The following is a 12,232-nucleotide window of genomic DNA, read 5'->3' as shown; positions in this document are numbered from 1 at the left end:
CCCCTCTAAGCACCTGCCTCAGAACTGCTCTACCCTCCAGGAGAAGTTTCTCCTGATGTTCAACCTGATCTTCCAGTGTCACAATCTATAGCCATTGCACCTCACTATGCTGTCTGGCAATACCCAGAAGAATTTCACACCATCTTTGTAGCTACCCTTCAGCTATCCACCTCTTAAATCGCTCTTCCCTAGGTTAAAATAATCCTGAGTTAAAGTGCAATCACAATCCAGAACTTGGAGCTTTCAGCTGTGACGTGTTGGTTCATGGCCATTTGCAGCTGACGACACTGGAATAGATGTAAAATGGCTCTGTGGGTATTGCATAGGTGAAACTGCAACACTTACATCTCCCAGAAGATGAATTAAAAGTAAACAGCCAGCACACTCTCTTAAAATCCATTTAACATTTGATGTGTCTCACAATACTTCTGTTGCATGAAATCCTTTCCAGAAGTGAAACATCTGCTCCAAATACTGCATTATTCCCTTCCCCTGACGTGGAAACCTTTGGAAGATCCCACTTGGTCTGTAAAACTGTTGGCTACATGTACACATCTAGCATTATCACAGACAAGAATGAGCATTTCTCACGTTTAACACATCCAGACTTTACAATTTTCCTAATTTTACCCTTGTGTCTCTTTTCTTCCAAAGGGTCTGATGCAGATTTGATGCATTATCCAGTCTACTCACTTCTAGCCTCCACGTTATCAATTCCTGCTAGTGGAGATGATCACTCAAGTCTAATGTCATAAACCCAGGGAAGACTTCTGATAAGCTTCTTCTGTTTTGCATTACTGTAAGGAAAAAGATGTCCTTCACGTTCCTGTCACTTGTCAATCTGAAGACAGCAAAAGCCAGAGGAGGGGAAGGCTGTGGTGAAAACAGGGGCGCAGCCTCCCAGTCGTCCTTGTACCACAAAGCACAAAGTGCATACTCAGAGGTCTGTGTTCAGACACACATTAACCAAAAGCCAAACCTTTGTGAGCAAACATCGGTAGGCACCGCGTGCACACACGGCACCCTGCGGGGCCGGGCTCTGCCACCTCCTGGGCTCGTCCCCTGCCACCTCACCAAGGACTGCAAGTGTGCTGGAGCAGCCCGTGTGTTTGCACAGCACCTGAAGATCTGTGGCTTCAGAGACGTGATTGATACTGCTGTGTGCTCATCTCTGCAAATAGTGATGTATTTTAAGCCTAAATCCCTGCTGCCTTCTGCTCCCAAGCAGTGTCCTCCTCTCCGAGCGACCCTCGCGGTGTGTGCTGGAGGGGATGCACACAGGGGCTTTTCTCTCCCCCCACCATGGAGCAGGCTGACCTCTGTTTTTCAAGCTACTAAGAGCTCACCGGCTCCTGGGGAATTTTGACATTGTCTTCAATGCCAGCAAGGCGAGATGACTCTGTCTACGCCTGTTTTACCATTACGTGTTGCCTATAGAACAGATATAGAACCCTTGTATTAAATATAGCGAATAAAAACCTGACAGTCTGCCTCAGTTGTGAGGGCTGAGCTCACGCAGAGGCTGACACCTTGCAGTATCAGGTCTATTTAGGGATGTGTCTGAGAGCACTGGCTTTTTTCAGTTTCTTTTTGGTCTCGGGTCCAAAAACATGAAGGACCAGAGCTGCCCCAGCTGCGGGGACAGCAGAGCTGGGCGCTTCACCTCACGGCGCGTGCCTGCGGACGGCTCCTTTTGGTGCACGGGGGCTGCTTCCCCCAGCGAAGGCAAATTAGCAAACAGAATTAGGAAACTGAGCTATGTGGTGAGGGTTTCCAGTAACTTCATGAGGTTTTTGGCCACTCGGCCTCCTTTCTCCTCCCTGCTGCGAGGAGCTGTATGCTCTGTAACCTTGCCTTGATGAGGGGCTATTTTAGTTTGTTGCTAAAAGCACGTAATACTACAAAGAAGCTGCATTCAGATGCTTGGAAAACGTGTGGTGAAAGATGCCCGGGATGTATTTTGGAGGCGTATCGCTTCCTATCGTGACTGTGTTTGTACGGCAGGGACAACGTATAGCAGGAACTGTGCATTAACAGGGGTGATGTATAGCTGCTTGTGCAACGGCAGGGACAACGCACAGCTGCTTGCGCACTGGAACACCATGTTTTATGTGGAAACTGAGAGAAAAGAAGGAAAAAACTGGGGAAACACACACAGAGACCCACGCACAGGGCTCCCTGTCAGGGCAGAGCCCCGTCGCGCTCAGCGCACCTCAGGGACGGGGCGGGCGGGGCTTAGAGCGGTGGGCGGGGCTTAGAGCGGTGGGCGGGGCTTAGAGCGGTGGGCGGGGCTTAGAGCAGTGGGCGGGGCTTAGAGAGGTGGGCGGGGCTTAAGGGAGAGGGCGTGGCTTAGAGCGGCGGGGGGGCGTGTCCCTCCCGGCGCGTGCTCCGCGCCGCCGACGTCACAATAGCGGCCGTTCGCGGCCCCGGCCCGGCCGCAGCCGCTCGGGGCTGGTTTGAGCTGGTGCGTTGCCATAGCAACGCCGCCGGGCCTATATATAGGGGCGCCGCGCCGCCGGCACCGCTTTGTCAGACGCGGCCGCGCCGCCGCTGCACCTCCGCCTCACGCCGCTCCTCCTGCCCCCGCAGCAGGCCCGCCGGGGAGCCAGGCCCCGGCCCGAGGCCTGCCTGAGGTGAGGCCGCGTGGCTGCCGGAGGGCCCTGAGGGGCTGGGTTGGGGCACGAGGAGGGGCTGAGGGGCCGTGGGGAAGGGACGGGGCGTCCATGTGGGGGGGGTTGTGGGGTGGCTGAGGGCGGCCCCGTGCCCCGGCGGCCCCTCTCTGGCCGTGCCCGGTGGCGCGCTGGGGACGGGAATGTTCTGGAGCGAGCGGGTCGCCGTCCTTTAAGGTAGTCTCAGGGGCTCTGAGCGCAATCCGGGGAGAAATAGGCGCTGGGAGGCTCTGCTCCGCATCGGCTGGCTGCGCTGGGTGTGATTACGCGGTAATTGTGCAATAACGGGGAGATGGGGAGCTTGCGGGAACCTACAGCACGCTGCGACCGCTAAAAGTGCAGCCTGCTTTGGGCTGTGATAGGGAACGTGGCTGGTGTGCTGCTCCACGCAGGGAGGGGGATGTGAACGCCATCATTAAGAATTTAACTTATTAAAAGCCCTAGCCAGGCCTCCCCGGGCTGCTTTGTGCAAAGCTGCAGCATCTCGTTGAAACCATCCCGTGACGAGATGCAGCCTCTCTCTGTAAGAACAAGTGCCTGAGCAGCTTCCCGAGAAGCGTTTAACTTGCTGGTTTCTGAAAGCCTCTTTGGGAGAACCTTAAGGGCTGACTTTAATCCAGCTTCTGGGAGAATTAACGCCGCATGGGAATGAGAGCGGGGGGAGGATGAGGATTGTTAGGTTTCATTTCATTAGGGTTGGAGCTTAATCTAGTTTGAATCTCAAATCTGGTTTGCCTGGTAGGTGAGAAATGATAAAAAAGAAAAAAAAAGGAAACTGTCCTTGAGAAGCAGTCCTTGGCAGGGGCAGTTCAGGTGCCATATGCTTCTGAAGGCTGGGTTGAAGTTTTATAATCTCTTGCCCAAGTCATTACGTGGTTGAAGTATAATGGATTTTAGTGTACACACTGTATGAAATGAATGATTCTGCTGGACTTTGAACCTTGTTAATCAAAAAAATCTGTGAAATGTAACAGGTTATCTGGCATGTGTAATAAATGACCTTTTTCAAAAGAGGGCAAGCAGTGATGTAACTCAAGATTACTGAATAGTTTGCAACTGACATAATCCTCAATCCTAATCTGTACGACTAGATTAAGTAGGAAAAGTGCTGAGAGAAGGCAGAGGGCTGGACACAGTTACATGAAACCATATCTTCCTATGACTCACTGGCAGCCTTGCGCCGCTGAGCTCTTTACAAAGCAGCACACACTCTGCTTGAGCTAACAGTTTGAGCAGGCTGCCGTGCTATATTTGGACTCCCCAGGAAAAGTGACCCAGGTAACTTGCCGTGGGCTTGATAGGCTTTGGGTGGCAGAGGAACGTGCTTTTGCTTTTTAGTTCTGGGTTTCGGGGGGAGCTTGCTGCTTGGTTTGTTAACCATATGGATTTACTACAGCCTGCTGTAAAATCCTGTTATAAAGTGTTACTTGGAGTTGCTGTCAAGGCTTTATGTATGCCTGCACACCACAGTTAGGAACCGCTGTTCTCGTGTGCGTCTGCCACTCCTGACAGCTGAAGTTTTCTTGTAGCTTGGAGGTTGTGGACAGAAGAACAGGGGAGCTCTAAGCACTGACAGCGCAACTTCAAGGCTACGTTAGGTGCAGTCAGAACTGTAGTGAGAGTCCAGATACTCAGTTTGTAGTGACCTAATGAGACTTGTTACTGCTCAGAGGTCAGTAATACGCTCTAACTCTGTCTGTAATAAGTAGTAAACCCTTTCCCCAGAAACTGGAGAGCTACTGTAGTGCTTAAGAGATATTAGAAAAGTGCTGAGTGTGTTGACACAGGCACTAGCCATAACACTAGCAGTAACTCCGCTGTGGAGGTCAAGGAAAAGATGCTGAAAACTTCCAGGGACTGACTAAAAATATTCAATAGCATGTGATTTTTTTTAATAGGGTTCAGAACATCATACAGTCTATGAATAGAAGATAAGGTGTCTTCAATGTAATCTGTTTTGTGGAGTGTCTCTTTGGTTCTGATTAAATGTGATGTCATCTATCTAATGCTGTTAGTGATCGCTATAGAAATCATAATTGTCAATTATATGACCACTAAGTAGTGATCATATAATGACTATGGATTTGAAATCTTAAATGTGAACAATAAGACTTCAATGAATTAATGCGTTATTTTTGTGTTGTTTTTTTTCCTGTATCAGCAATTTGTACCCAAGTCCTTCTGTGTAAACCCAAAAACTCAGAAGTCATGACTAACTTCAGCAATGAAGAATTTGAATTCACCTTCCTTGAGGAAGGCTTTACTGCCAAGGATATCCTTGACCAAAAAATAAATGAAGTGTCATCTTCTGTAAGTATGATAAGAAAATGACCGCATTTCATGGTGCTCTCCTCAAATGCTGATCTCCAAGCTTATCCTGTTATCCTTTGGTTGTAACTTTAAGATGTGTATTTGCTCTAGGATGATAAAGATGCCTTCTATGTTGCTGACCTCGGGGATATTGTAAAGAAGCACATGCGGTGGCATAAAGCCCTTCCTCGAGTAACCCCCTTCTATGCTGTCAAATGTAATGACAGCAAAGCTGTAGTGAAGACTCTTGCTGCTCTTGGTGCAGGATTTGATTGTGCCAGTAAGGTAAGATCTGGACTGCGTTCTCATCTGTGGTAGTGGTGTGTGGTATGAGGTGGGTTTGTATCCAGTAAAGCATAACCAAGCACTGTCACTTCAGTTTTATTGATTAATTTGCTCATTCGTCTAGAAATAAAGAATATCCTTCATGAGTGTAATCTGTTCTTTCTTCAGACGGAAATACAGCTGATACAGAGCATCGGTGTGCCTCCGGAGCGAATAATATATGCAAATCCCTGCAAACAAATATCTCAGATCAAACATGCTGCTAGCAGTGGTGTACAGATGATGACGTTTGATAGTGAAGTAGAACTAATGAAAGTTGCAAGGGCCCATCCAAAAGCCAAGTAAGTTTTATAATTCTTGATTGAATTCTTAGGTTAATTAAACAGCTGCTGTTACCAGCAACTTCTTTAGTTAAGAAGTGATGTAAAATTATGAGAAAATAAGTCTGCTTTCAGCCAATGAAGTCTGTAGAGCTTACTGACACTAGGAGGAGACAGACAGGAAAGCTTGCACGCTTAAGTTTGGCCTTATTCTAAAGTTAAAAGTGCCTGGTAATGATGTATTGTGTACTAAACTTAAACACTTGTTTTTTTTTTTTCTGTATCTAGATTAGTCTTGCGCATCACAACTGATGACTCCAAAGCAGTTTGTCGTCTGAGTGTCAAATTTGGAGCTACACTTAAGACAAGCAGGCTGCTTCTGGAGCGTGCAAGAGAACTGGACCTTGCCATTGTTGGTGTTAGGTGCGTTGATAACTGCAAAATGCAGTCATAATGAATAAGATTCCTTTAAGTGACCTTAAGATTCCTTTCATCTACCTGACAGTAGAGATGCCTTTGCATGTTGTGATTTGAGTTTTGTATAAACTTACTGACTGACTTATAAAACAGCCACTAATATTTTTCTCTCTTTGTAGTTTCCATGTTGGTAGTGGATGTACAGACCCAGAGACATTTGTTCAAGCCATTTCTGATGCCCGCTGTGTGTTCGATATGGGAGTAAGTCTAATTCTACTTCATCTGGGACTACTACTCAACTGTTTTGGCAGAACTGAATCAATTGTAAAAACTGTTAGAGGGTTAAAAGCTTGTTAAGTCACTAATTTCATGCTGGAGTTCTTGAGGTCTTGGCTGACTGACAGTTCTGCAAAAACTCACCTACAGGTGCAGTAAAATCAGCAGCTCAAATGACTGTTACTTGAACCCAGTGAGTTAGTTCTGTTGCTATATCTTAATAGAGCGACTTCATGTTAATTTTTAAGCTGAAAAACTAAACTTTTCTTAAACGCTGTTCCAATTAATTTCATTTTAGGCTGAACTTGGCTTCAACATGTATCTGCTTGACATCGGTGGTGGCTTCCCTGGCTCTGAAGATGTCAAGCTTAAGTTTGAAGAGGTATAGCTTTGCTAAGAAATTCTTGGGTTGTGGATCTTTCTGAATGTCATTCTGCATTAAACAAAATACTGTTCTTCTCCTGTGTTTTTTCATGGCAATACAATTTGTGTGGTCAGAAATTGAGTTTTAGAAGAGAGGGGAATGTATCTGACAACTGGAAATTAGATTAGCTCATAAGATAGAGCTGAACGACTACATGAACAAGCAGAGGTATCAAACTTGTAAAGCAAGCTTTAGTTATGGACTTGAGAATGAGCTGAAAAAAGTTTATGCCAGTGAGGAGGATCTTCAGACATTCTAGATAAGTTAAGCTTCCAGCTGGGAGGAAAAGGTAGTCCTGAACCCATGTGGTTCTGAGTGGCATGAGCGTTGTTGCAGCCAACAGGTCAGCGTCTGATATGTTTTGATCAAAAAAACACATCCAAGTGCTGGTTATAATTATGTAGTTTACTTTCACACAAATACTTGTGTTTTTAGGAGAAACAAGGTGGCTGGATATTAATAGGACTAACTTAAAGCAGTGTTGTCAGAACACCTGCCAGTCTAAAGTGGTGTTAAACGATATTACAGGTTTACACAAGGAGGGAGCAAATAGATTCCACAAAGTGAATTTTCTGCTAATAACATGGGCTAATGTTACCTCACTTGTTATGTCCCTTAATGCAAGTTGGCTTCTCCTAGCGTAGTATTGGCTTATGCAAAGCATCAAGAGCAAGTGATGTTGTTGCTGGGCTCCATGGCGTAATGCAGTTGTGCAGCAGTTGGAGACAGCTTCATCACTGGTAACTTCAGAACTTGGCAGTAACAGTGTTCATGAAGGCAACGTGATTTCACAGGTGATGACAAAGATTGCTGAAGTCGTAAAATCCTGTGAGATTACTTCTTTAGGATGCAGTAAACTGGGGATGTTGCATGATGAGCAGAACCAGAAGTGGACTAGAAATTAAAGTTGAAGGACAGTGACTTGTGGGTCACTAATGCTGTTTTAGTGAATCTAGGAGGGATGACTTCACTTAAACTTAAGTCACCAAACAGTGCATGTATAACTTCTTAAGCTGCACGTGTCTGCTTTTGTTTTCTTAAACTTTGAAAATGTAATAAAGCAAAGGCGATCGATATAGTTAGCTACTTGCATATTTTAATCCATGTTTGGCTAGCATATTATCCTGAGCATGAAAGAATGACTTCATCCCAGACTTAAAACAGCATCTGAGTAGCTGCTGAAGCAGTAATATGTGCAACTGATTACTCCCTAGATCACAAGTGTAATCAACCCAGCACTGGATAAATACTTTCCTTTGGATTCCGGAATAAAAATTATTGCAGAGCCAGGAAGATACTATGTTGCATCAGCATTCACACTGGCAGTCAATATCATTGCCAAAAAAATTGTATTAAAGGAGCAAACAGGTTCTGATGGTATGTAAATTTAGACTTAACGTTACTTCTAGCCCAACTGTACGTGTCTTTTCAAGCATTCTAACTGGTGGCTCTACTTCCAGATGAAGACGATGTGAACGACAAAACGCTTATGTACTATGTGAACGATGGAGTCTATGGATCGTTCAACTGCATCTTGTATGACCACGCACATGTTAAACCAGTTCTGCAAAAGGTACGGTAGTTCAGAAGTATCTCGTGCTTGTAGCTTGGCTGTAGGAAATCCTCTCCACTGGAGTCGCTTCTGTTCACTGCTCCCTTCATGTAGACAGAATTTGGCAATAAACTTAGGAAGCATGCAGGCGAAGTAATTTGGAGCCAAAGGTGTAGAAGGAACTGCAATCAGCTCTTCCTCCTCTTAGAGAAGAAATGGAATGCTGTGCATGCATCAATTATGATGTTACTTCTGGAAGCTCTGTTCTGGCTGTCAAACTAATTATACTCTTTCCTTTAGCGGCCTAAGCCAGACGACAACTGCTATTCCTGCAGCATATGGGGACCAACGTGCGATGGCCTCGATCGTATTGTTGAGCGCTTTAACATGCCAGAGCTGCAAGTTGGTGACTGGATCCTGTTTGAAAACATGGGTGCCTATACTGTTGCAGCAGCTTCTACTTTCAATGGATTCCAGAGGCCAACAATACATTATGTGATGTCAAGACCAGCATGGTTAGTAACTGAAATGTGTGGTGATAACTTGATCCATCAAGTACTTTTGGTACAGAAACCGTAGCTTGAGTCAGTTGGCAGTTCCTTAACAAACAGGGCCACAGCTGTGGTGCTGCAGTCCTTGGAAAACTTCATCTTGGTGTGGAGGGCAATGCCTTGGAAGGCTTTTGCTACATTAGTAGAACAATCAGTGCTTCCAGTTATGGCTTTTTCTCTGATGTACTTTTGTCTAGAAGCCCTTTTAAAGGGACAATGCTAGGAGTTTTTTCATTATTTTCATTAACTTGGGTTTCTAGCTTATATTTCTTTGGTACAACAGAGTGATTACAGATTCTGTAGCTAGTTTTTCTGACCAGCAGTCAGTCACCACGTTGCTACTATGCTGTCTTCTAAACTGACAGCTTGCTAAATCCTGACTGTAAGGAACAGGAATATAAAACCAGTTCTTACCTGTGCAGCTTCACAGTGTGTTCTGTTTGAGAGCTGTTTGTTGACTTAGGTTGTGCTCTGGCTCATTGCTTAAAGCGCAGTGTGTTAGATCTCCACAGGAAGTTACTGCTCAGGTAAGTGAGGAAAGCAGGGTTACCTCTCGAGTACCGGCACACTGCGAAATTGCACTTCTTTATAAGGAGTAGGTGAAGGTAACCTGGATGCTCTTCTGTGTGAGACAAGGTAATGGATTGAGTCTTCTATAAAAGTCTTTTTTCATAAGAGGAAGTCCCTGTCTCTGTACTGAAGTTTGCCTGTTAAAGTGATGGAAAGCATTTGGGCAGCAGTATTGCCCAAAAGCATGATTGACTTTGGTAGCAGATTCTTCCCAGACTTTCTGGAAAACTTCAATCTGGGGGAATTCTGACTCTAAAAGTAAGAGGAAGTTTCCTCTGTTCTCCTGTTAGCCTTGCCTTCTGTACAAGCAAGAGTTGTATTGTCTTTTTTTTCCCTTTCACGACACCTTCAGTCAACTGGAACACTCCCTAAGCCACGTGAAGCTTTAGGCTTCCTGTAAGAGTCCAGACTTGTCTGGCTGAACTACAGATGGCTCTGCAGAAGAGTAATCAGCTTGTTCACTGTAGCACTGTGTCTGTTAAGATGTAATGCTTGAGCTTGGGGCATATTGAACTTGAATAAGCCAACATAACTGTTGCCCAAGGCTGCAGCACTCTTTGTACCCCATATGACCTCTTAGGGTTTGTTTGTTTGTTTGTTTGTTTTCCAAACAAGAGTACTAGTATAAGCTGCTCCTTAACTGTAGGGAATGTATTAGTGAGGTTATGCTGCAGATCTCTTTAGCATAGGCAAAAGCTTTTTGCTATATATTTATGTGTACAGCTAAATTCATGGCTTTTAACTGAAAGGTGTAAAGGACAAGATGCTTACATAGGTTGAGGTAAAAGGTAAGAAAGTATACCACGTGGGCAGCTGTATGGTAAAACAGCTTCACCTTGCATGTAGTGCAAGATAACAAGGTCAAAATTCACTTACCTGAAGTTCTGTAGCTGTCAGTAACCAAAATGTTTTCTTATCTTTTTTACATGCTGTAGTGAAATAGACTTTTGACTTTTGCTGTTCTTTCTTTCCAGGCAACTAATGCAGCAGATTAAGGAGCAAGGGTTCCTAGCTGAAGTGGAGGAGCAGGATGTTGCTAGTCTGCCACTCTCTTGTGCCTGGGAAAGCGGAATCGAATATCCAGCGACTTGTGCTTCAGCTAGTATTAATGTATAGATAATATTTAGTAACTAACTGCAAGTTTAGTCATTGAATTTAGGGCATTTGGGGGACCATTAACTTAATTCTTGCTAGAATTTTTAAGTGTTTTTTTTTAAAGTTTAGGTTTGGCATAAATGCAACAAAAATGACTAGGAGATGGGTCACATTTATCTGTGTTCCTATGGAAACTATTTGAATATTGTTTTATATGGATTTTTATTCACTTTTCATGTATGCTACTAAAGACTGACCCTCAACTGTCAAACAAGTATTTGTAGCTTGTGTATGGCAGAATGGGCTAAGCTTAGTGTTTTGTGACCTACCTGTTTTAAAATAAAGTATATTGAAATAAGTGGCCACGTTTGGTTAATCTGCAGCAAATTTCTCTTAGATGGCTCTTGCCACGTACACAAAGAGTGGGAGTTGCTCTAAACCAGCACGCTAGGAACATTAAGGCAGACCACATGCTGTGAGCCCTTAGCCTCTGAGATTGTGAGTAACAAAACTGCCATCTCTCCAAGCTTCCCCATGTTACTGAGGTAAGGAAACCCCATAATGGGTAGGGAAGTTAGCTTGTTTCTTTTCCTATATGTGACCTCAAAAGCTTGACTAATGGCATAATATCGTGCAAGTTCCCATAGGATCACACTTGTTTTTAGCTGTTGAACATAGGGTTAACAGTAGTGTATAGCAAGTAAACCATGCAGGTTTTATTCATATTGGTCTACAACGGGTATAAATTGCTTTGGCCAGACATAATGACTACATCATATCTGGTTAGTAATGAGAGAATACAGCACAGGCTCCCTGGTTGCCATTGACAAGTTGCTTGTTACATATGGAAGGATTAAAATATAGTTTCAGCCTTTTACCTTTTCCCACTGTGTGGCTGACTATAGTACAATATTACTTGTGTTTGACGCTTGTTGTTCAGGGCTTTAGTATAAAATAGGCAAGGGATGAGACTATGTCCTTTGTGCATGCAATACAATTAGAAGTTTATTTTATAATATTTATTATTCAGGGAAAATACATAAGCGTCAGTTTTTAGAGTAGATGTGATAACTAAGTAGTAACCAGTAAAAGCCATTATAGGGTATGTCTGCTTACTGGAATAGAGCATTCTGACTTATACCTAACTTGATGCTAGTTTAATGCCACTTCTTAGGCTAAAACAGTAAAATAATTGCAGCATGCTCTGCAGTCCCAGGTCTGTGCTGTTGGCCAGAAGGCCTTGGACTGCTGGCATACCTTAGCAAATGCCTCCTGTAGTGTGAAGGAAAACCTTAACTTCACCAAATCAGTATGTAAATCCTTAACATGTTAAGTTAACTTAAATTTGAAAGGTCTGCTGAGGGGTTGCATCCCTGATAAACGGGGGATCTAGCAAGATAAGAAATACAAAGCTGTTTTCTTAAAGGTAGCTGTGAAAGCTTGTGTTTAATCTTCATCCTGTGCTTTCAGCTGAGCCTCAACTCTCCACTAGCTGAATGAGCTGGGTAAATGGGAGCAAGTTACTCATTCCTGTTTCTCTTGAAGCAGCTGAGCTGAAGTCATGTTTCGTTTTTTGAAGCTGCTTCACTCCTAGCTTCAACCTTGTGACTGAAATAGCACTTGCCATAATTCTGATGCGTGCAGGAGCCAGCTGTTTGGCTACTGACATACCCTTCTGCAAACTGCGGTGCATGCATACAGGAGCGTGACGGCCTGTGTCTGATGCCAGAGAAACTCCCCGCAACCAAACCAGGGTTTTCATT

At 44.4% G+C, this 12,232-nt stretch overlaps 1 protein-coding gene across 1 annotated transcript; it reads left to right on the top strand.

Annotated features, from left to right (window-relative positions):
* Positions 1-2,361: 2,361 nt before the first annotated feature.
* Positions 2,362-10,827, top strand: ODC1 (ornithine decarboxylase 1). Its single transcript, XM_080586029.1, has 11 exons — positions 2,362-2,633; positions 4,831-4,979; positions 5,091-5,264; positions 5,433-5,605; positions 5,873-6,007; positions 6,181-6,262; positions 6,576-6,659; positions 7,916-8,078; positions 8,162-8,274; positions 8,554-8,768; positions 10,349-10,827. Exons 2-11 carry the CDS (start codon positions 4,878-4,880, stop codon positions 10,488-10,490), a joined length of 1,383 nt encoding a protein of 460 aa, XP_080442155.1. The 5' UTR covers positions 2,362-2,633; positions 4,831-4,877; the 3' UTR covers positions 10,491-10,827.
* The last annotated feature ends 1,405 nt before the right edge of the window (positions 10,828-12,232 follow it).

This window comes from Anser brachyrhynchus (genome assembly GCF_964034855.1).
Source record: "Anser brachyrhynchus genome assembly, chromosome: 3".
NCBI classification, from domain to species: Eukaryota; Metazoa; Chordata; class Aves; order Anseriformes; family Anatidae; genus Anser; species Anser brachyrhynchus.
The sequence above is the reverse complement of the archived record's forward strand: the minus strand, read 5'-3'. Positions and strand labels throughout refer to the sequence as shown.

Excerpts from the sequence above, each read along its gene's own strand:
- ODC1 (XM_080586029.1), top strand. The coding sequence starts at position 4,878 with ATGACTAACTTCAGCAATGAAGAATTTGAATTCACCTTCCTTGAGGAA. Across the intron at positions 5,606-5,872 it reads AGGGCCCATCCAAAAGCCAA|ATTAGTCTTGCGCATCACAA; the intron begins GTAAGTTTTATA and ends TTCTGTATCTAG. Across the intron at positions 8,079-8,161 it reads GGAGCAAACAGGTTCTGATG|ATGAAGACGATGTGAACGAC; the intron begins GTATGTAAATTT and ends CTCTACTTCCAG.